General features: G+C 39.5%; 1 protein-coding gene across 1 annotated transcript; it reads left to right on the plus strand.

Moving 5' to 3' along the window:
• Positions 1-1,148: 1,148 nt before the first annotated feature.
• On the plus strand, positions 1,149-7,521 carry LOC787432 (follitropin subunit beta). Its single transcript, XM_002693490.5, has 2 exons — positions 1,149-1,357; positions 6,972-7,521. Exons 1-2 carry the CDS (start codon positions 1,212-1,214, stop codon positions 7,210-7,212), a joined length of 387 nt encoding a protein of 128 aa, XP_002693536.1. The 5' UTR covers positions 1,149-1,211; the 3' UTR covers positions 7,213-7,521.
• Positions 7,522-7,980: the final 459 nt, after the last annotated feature.

Genomic DNA, 7,980 nt, shown 5'->3' on the forward strand with positions numbered 1-7,980 from the left:
TGCTGCACCACTTGGCATGCAGGATCTTAGTGTCCTGACCAGGGGTGGAACTTCTGTCCCCTGCACTAGGAGCACAGTCTTAGCTACTGGACAACAACTTAATGTTTATATTAAGGCAATCCCCTGTGACATTTTTTAAATTGATATATAGTTGCTCTATAATATTATATGTTTCAGATGTACAATACAATGACTCACAAGTTATAAAGGTTATACTCCACTTACTACAAAATATTGGCTATATTCCCTGTGTTATGCAATATATCCTTGTAGCTTATTTTATATCTAATACTTTGTACCTGTTAATGCCCTACCTTATATTGCCCCTCCCCTCTTCCCTCTTCCCACAGTAGCTACTAACTTGTTCTCTGCATCTGTGAGTCTGCTTCTTTTTTATTATTATATTCACTAGTTTGTTGTATTTTTTAGATCCCACATATAAGTGACATCATATAGTAATTGTCTTTCACTGTCTGACTTATTTCACTTAGCACAGTGCCCTCTAAGTCCATCTATGTTGCTGCAAATGGCAAAATTTCATTCTTTTTATGGCTGAGCAATATTCCATCGTGTGTTTGTATATTTTTATCCATCTATGTGTGGATGGATGCTGAGGTTACTACCATATCTTAGCAATAGTAAACTGCCAAAATATGGGTCGGAGAAGGCAATGGCACCGCACTCCAGTACTCTTGCCTGGAAAATCCCATGGACGAAGGAGCCTGGTAGGCTGCAGTCCATGGGGTCACTAAAAGTCGGACACAACTGAGTGACTTCACTTTCACTTTTCACTTTCCTGCATTGGAGAAGGAAATGGCAACCCACTCCAGTGTTCTTGCCTGGAGAATCCCAGGGACGGGGGAGCCTGGTGGGCTGCCATCTATGGGGTCGCACAGAGTCGGACATGACTGAAGTGACTTAGCAGCAGCAGCAGCAACATATGGGTGCATATATATTTTCAAATTAGTGTTTTTCTGGGTTTGTTTTTTTCAGATACATAACCTGTGACATTTTAATCCTTAAAAAAACTAGAACTATATGAGAATTTGCGACATGTTACTGTGTCTCTCTTTTGCCAAAGAGTGCCTGTTGAATTTGAATGAGATGGTAAAGTTTGGGAAGCAGGTTGATTTCAGTTCAATTGGAATGGGTCAAAGTCCATGAATGTGAAAATACTTTGGGATTTCTAATTGCTTGCTTCCCAGTCCAGGATGAAGTCTATCCAGTTCTCCTTCCTTTTCTGTTGCTGGAGAGCAATCTGCTGTAGCAGCTGCGAGCTGAACAACATTAACATCACGGTGGAGAAAGAGGAATGTAGCTGCATAAGCATCAACACCACGTGGTGTGTGGGCTACACCTGAGTAGGCACTTTGCTTTGCTGGAAGTGAGGTGCTGAGGGTCTGGACAAGGCCGGTTTCATTGATTCCCACTCTGTCAATATTTTGTCTCTTCTAAATTAGAGCCATGAGTCCCTTAGCCAACACTGTCTGTGTTGTAATTGAGGTAAATTACCATTATATCATTTAGATGTTTGGGTTTGGATTTAATTTGGATAAAACAGATTCAGGACAGCTCAGATTGATGTAAATGACTGCTTCAGTAATGTGCAAACTCTGCATTTTAAAAGAGCATTTTTCTGCTAGCTTTACCTATTGAGGGATAAACATGGACATGAGTACATATCTATAATTAAACATGGAATATTGTCAATAGTCTTTAAAATAACAATTGCAATAATAAAAGGCATACCTCTGCAACAGGGATAGTAATAACATTCATTTTACAGCCAAATAAAAAATGCAAGCAGCCTATTATAAAATTCATTTTATTGGCCCATTTTTAATACAATACCAACAAGCAGCCTGAGAGCACTCAATCCCTGGAGACAAGCCAAAATGAGTCAGCAAACCTACACCCTTCTTTATGCTGTTAAGAAAATCAAAGAATAAAGGTATTAAGCTATTTGTCTACATTCTCAGAGCTTCTTCAAAATAAACCAGCTAAAGGGGACAACGTTTCTGTGCTGCTTTTCTACACATCTGGCTATTTAGAAGTTTGATAAGCTGAAATTGAAAGTGCTGCATCTTAATAAAAATACTTTATTTATTTAATATTAAATGAACTGATCAATAAAACTCAACTTACCACACTTTGGGTGAGATGTAGGCCTGATAGCCAGCTGCAGAAATGAACTATCCAGCAGCCCCACTTCTCCCTCAAAGCCAATTATTTTCTTAGTGGGCATGTAGAGGAGTGAAATATGTTTGACCTAATTTCAATGTTCTGATACTGAAACTGTATCATATACCTTTTGGATTAAGACTCCTACACAGGTACAGAATTTAAGGCAATGGCAAGGAAGAACCTAAAAGGCAACAGAATATCAGAATCCAATATGTGATTTCCCAAACATTTTAGACAAAATAAAAATAATTGAGCTTATGACACCACCCTTACGGCAAAAAGTGAAGAGGAACTTAAAAGCCTCTTGATGAAAGTGAAAGTGGAGAGTGAAAAAGTTGGCTTAAAGCTCAATATTCAGAAAACGAAGATCATAGCATCTGGTCCCATCACTTCATGAGAAATAGATGGGGAAACAGTGTCAGATTTTATTTTGGGGGGGCTCCAAAATCACTGCAAATGGTGATTGCAGCCATGAAATTAAAAGATGCTTACTCCTTGGAAGGAAAGTTATGACCAACCTAGATAGAATATTGAAAAGCAGAGACATTACTTTGCCTACAAAGGTCTGTCTAGTCAAGGCTATGGTTTTTCTAGTGGTCATGTATGGATGTGAGAGTTGGACTGTGAAGAAAGCTGAGCGCCGAAGAATTGATGCTTTTGAAATGTGGGGTTGGAGGAGACTCTTGGGAGTCCCTTGGACTGCAAGGAGATTCAACCAGTCCATCCTAAAGGATATCAGTCCTGGATGTTCTTTGGAAGGACTGATGCTAAAGCTGAAACTCCAATACTTTGGCCACCTGATGCAAAGAGTTGACTCATTGGAAAAGACTCTGATGCTGGGAGGAATTGGGGGCAGGAGGAAAAGGGGACGACAGAGGATGAGATGCCTGGATGGCATCATCGACTCGATGGACATGAGTTTGGGTGATCTCCAGGAGTTGGTGATGGACAGGGAGGCCTGGCGTGCTGCAGTTCATGGGGTTGCAAAGAGTCGGACATGACTGAGCAACTGAACTGAACTGAACTGAACGGATGGTTCCCATTCCTCTTTTAAATATACATAGAAAAGATTAAATATACATAGAAAAAAGTTGGAAATATTTTTCTAAGCAATTAAACCCAAATGCTACATTTTTACCTGTCATTAATATAGCTTAAGATTATTAAGCACAAAAAATAATAATAAAACACCCATCTTTAAATTGCAAAGGTCATTTTGTATTTCCATACAAATTGTGAAATTATTTGTTTTAGCTCTGTGAAAAATACCGTTGGTAGCTTGATAGGGATTGCACTGAATCTATAGATTGCTTTGAGTAGTATACTCATTTTCACTACATTGATTCTTCTGGTCCATGAACATGGTATATTTTGCCATCTATTAATGTGTATGAAAATACAAAAAACCTCAAATAGCCAAAGCAATCTTGAGAAAGAAGAATGGAACTGGAGGAATCAACCTGCCTGACTTCAGGCTCTACTACAAAGCCACAGTCATCAAGACAGTATGGTACTGGCACAAAACAGAAATATAGATCAATGGAACAAAATAGAAAGCCCAGAGATAAACCCACCCACCTACAGACACCCTTTCTTTGACAAAGGAGCCAAGAATATACAATGAGAAAAGACAATCTCTTTAACAAGTGGTGCTGGGAAAACTGGTCAACTACTTGTAAAAGAATGAAACTAGAACACTTTCTAACACCATACACAAAAATAAACTCAAAATGGATTAAAGATCTAAATGTAAGACCAGAAACTATAAAACTCCTACAGGAGAACATAGACAAAACACCCTCCAACATAAATCAGAGCAGGATCCTCTATGACCCACCTCCCAGAATATTGGAAATAAAAGCAAAAATAAACAAATGGGACCTAATTAAAATTAAAAGTTTCTGCACAACAAAGGAAACTATAAGCAAGGTGAAAAGACAGCCTTCGGATGGGAAAAAATAATAGCAAATGAAGCAACTGACAAAGAATTAATCTCAAAAATATACAAGCAACAACTGCAGCTCAATTCCAGAAAAATAACCTACCCAATCACAAAATGGCCCAAAGAACTAAACAGACATTTCTCCAGAGAAGACATACAGATGGCTAACAAACACATGAAATGATGCTCAACATCACTCATTATCAGAGAAAGGCAAATCAAAACCACAATGAGGTACCATTTCACACCAGTCAGAATGGCTGCTATCCAAAAAACTACAAGCTATAAATGCTGGAGAGGGTGTGAAGAAAAGGGAACCCTCTTACACTGTTGGTGGGAATGCAAACTAGTACAGCCACTATGGAGAACAGTGTGGAGATGCCTTAAAAAAACTGGAAATAGAACTGCCTTATGACCCAGCAATCCTACTACTGGGCATATACACTGAGGAAACCAGAATTGAAAGAGACACGTGTACCCCAATGTTCATCACAGCACTGTTTATAATAGCCAGGACCTGGCTATTTATGGAAGCAACCTAGATGTCCATCAGCAGATGAATGGATAAGAAAGCTGTGGTACATATACACAATGGAGTATTACTCAGCCATTAAAAAGAATACATTTGAATCAGTTCTAATGAGGTGGATGAAACTGGAGCCTATTATACAGAGTGAAGTAAGCCAGAAAGAAAAACACCAATACAGTATACTAACACATATATATGGAATTTAGAAAGATGGTAACGATAACCCTGAATCCAAGACAGCAAAAGAGATACAGATGTATAGAACAGTCTTTTAGACTCTGTGGGAGAGGGAGAGGGTGGGATGATTTGGGAGAATGGCATTCAAACGTGTATAATATCATATGTGAAACGAATCACCAGTCCAGGTTTGATTCAGGATACAGGATGCTAGGGGCTGGTGCACTGGGATGATGCAGAGGGATGGTACAGGGAGGGAGGTGGGAGGGGGGTTCAGGATTGGGAACACATGTACACCCATGGCAGATTCATGTTGATGTATGGCAAAACCAATACAATATTGTAAAGTAATTAGCCTCCAATTAAAATAAATATTTTTTTAAAATAATTAAATTAAAAATAAATTGCAAAGGTCATATCTTCTGTATTACTTTATCTTTGTATGTTTCTATGCTATACAAATTCAAAGTTTTTATAGAATTTTAGAAATATTAAATACATGGGTACTCTCATGGTAGACAGAAAAGAGATAACTACACTTTCTGTAACATTCCCACAACACTTCAGAACAGCAGTATAATATGAGTTCCTTTCTTGTTCCCTCAAGCTGTTGTCTTGCATGTTTTTAACTGCTCTGCTCATCCCAGAGACTTCAATTATAAGAAGATGAATCCATGTCCTTCTACACCACCATCTTGATTTCCAGAACCCAAGGGAAAGGAGCGGTGACCCACAAGAGACTGAGCTTCCAGATATACAAGCTGGATTTAGAGATGGAGACGAACCAAAGATCAAACTGCCAACATCCGTTGGATCATAGAAAAAGCAAGGGAACTCCAGGAAAATATCTATTTCTGCTTCATTGACTATGCTAAAGCCTTTGACTGTGTGGATCACAACAAACAGTGGAAAATTCTTAAGATATGGGAATACCAGACCACCTTACCTCATTCCTGAGAAACCTGTATGCAGGTCAAGAAGTAACAGTTAAAACAAGACATGGAACAACAAACTGGTTCCAAGTTGGGAAAGGAATATGTCAAGATTGTATATTGTCACCCTGCTTATTTACCTTCAAATTACAAAGTAATTTGTAATGTATTCATTACAAATTCATTTCACATGATGTATTCAAAGTACATCATGTGAAATGCCAATGATTCACAAGCTGGAATCAAGATTTCCAGGAAAAATATAAGCAACCTCAGATATGCAGATGACACCACCCTTATGGCAGAAAGTGAAGAAGAACTAAAGAGCCTCTTGATGAAGGTGAAAGAGGAGACTGACAACCTGGCTTAAAACTCAACATTCAAAAAACTAAGATCAAGGCATCCACTTCTATCATTTCATGGTAAATAGATGGGGCAAAAGTAGAAACAGTGGCAGATTTTATTTTCTTGGGCTCCAAAATCACTGCAGATGGTAACTGCAGCCATGAATTTAAAAGATGCTTGATCCTTGGAAGAAAAGCCATGACAATGCTAGACAGCGTATTAAAAAGCAAAGACATCACTTTGCCGACAAAGGTCTGTACAGTCAAAGCTATGGTTTTTCCAGTAAACATGTATGGATGTGAGAATTGGACCATAAAGGAAGCTGAGCACTGAAGAATTGATGCTTTTGAACTGTGGTGTTGGAGAAGATTCTTGAGAGTCCCTTGGACTGCAAGGAGATCCAACCAGTACATCCTAAAGGAAACCAACTCTGAATATTCACTGGAAGGACTAATGCTAAAACTGAAGCTCCAACACTTTGGCTATCTGATGTGAAGAGTCAACTCAATAGAAGAGACCCTGATCATGGGAAAGATTGAAGGCAGGAGGAAAAGGGGACGACAGAGGATGAGATGGTTAGAGGGCATCACTGACTCGATGGTCATGGGTTTGGGCAAACTCCGGGATACAGTGAAGGACAGGGAAGCCTGACGTGCTGCAATCCATGGGGTCGCAAAGTGTGACATGACTTAGTGACTAAACAAAAACAACATGAGTTCCTTTATGAGGTCAAGTTTTCTGTGCTTAAGGATCCTAGAAACTGGTCTTCTGAAAGGAAATATTAGAGCAAGCAGTATTAAATCCCTATCCCTTATTTACTAAGCCAAACAGAAACTTGCATAATAATGTAACCTAATTCCTAAACTACACGGGACTTGGTGTACAGGGACCCAGCAAGGCCCAACATTCAGAAAACATGTACCTTCAAGGAGCTGGTCTACGAGACGGTGAAAGTGCCTGGCTGTGCTCACCATGCAGACTCCCTGTACACGTACCCAGTAGCCACTGAATGTCACTGCGGCAAGTGTGACAGCGACAGCACTGACTGCACCGTGCGAGGCCTGGGGCCCAGCTACTGCTCCTTCAGGGAAATCAAAGAATAAAGAGCAGCGGATGCTTTGAGCTGCCTACCTTATCCTAAAGGACCAAAACATCCAAGATGTATATGTGTCTAGGCTGCAGACCACCATGGGAGACCCTATGATCTCTGCTCACCTAAGAGGAGGAGCTCCAGGAATGGAGAGGACTGGGGCCTGTCACCACTCAACCTAGGTCCAGACTCTGTTGGTTTCATTTAACTTGAATTCAGGATCTATAAGCTTTTTCCATTTTTAATAGACTTAGAGGTCTTCAAGATCAACCTTGTCATTTTGCATATAAGAAAATCTAGATTTTGGAGAAGGAGGTCTAAATAGTAGGAGAACTAAATGGAACATAATCTCCTGTAAGATACACGGCCAGCAAGAAGAGAGCCAGTACTGCTTTAGTGTCATGGTGCAGGTACCTAATTCTTTCTAATTGCTTCATTATTAAGGGGAGACTCAGGAAGGTTACTAAGCTAAGACTGTCACTTTATTCCTCATCCATGGAAGTACTGTCATCAGTTCCACATCACCTATGTTTTCCAGGCAGAGAAGTTGTTGACCTAAGAGGGTGGGAGTAGGTGCAGGAGGGTGGTAAGCTGGGAAACAGTGTATCCATTTACAATCTGCAGCTTTAAATACAACATCTTAATTTTTATTTCAAATTTGAATTTAGCTCCAGACAAGAACAATGAATTTGGGTCTGTGTAAATTCAATTGCAAGACCAATGAATGTCTTTTCCTAAGTTGCTACCCTTACATACTTTGTCACTAAAATAAATTTGATCA

This window comes from Bos taurus, chromosome 15 (genome assembly GCF_002263795.3).
Source record: "Bos taurus isolate L1 Dominette 01449 registration number 42190680 breed Hereford chromosome 15, ARS-UCD2.0, whole genome shotgun sequence".
NCBI classification, from domain to species: Eukaryota; Metazoa; Chordata; class Mammalia; order Artiodactyla; family Bovidae; genus Bos; species Bos taurus.

What these genes read in the sequence shown, in the direction of transcription:
- LOC787432 (XM_002693490.5), top strand. Translation starts at nt 1,212, where the DNA reads ATGAAGTCTATCCAGTTCTCCTTCCTTTTCTGTTGCTGGAGAGCAATC. An exon ending in ACGTGGTGTGTGGGCTACAC is followed by an intron (nt 1,358 to 6,971) that starts CTGAGTAGGCAC and finishes ACCTAATTCCTA; the next exon opens with AACTACACGGGACTTGGTGT.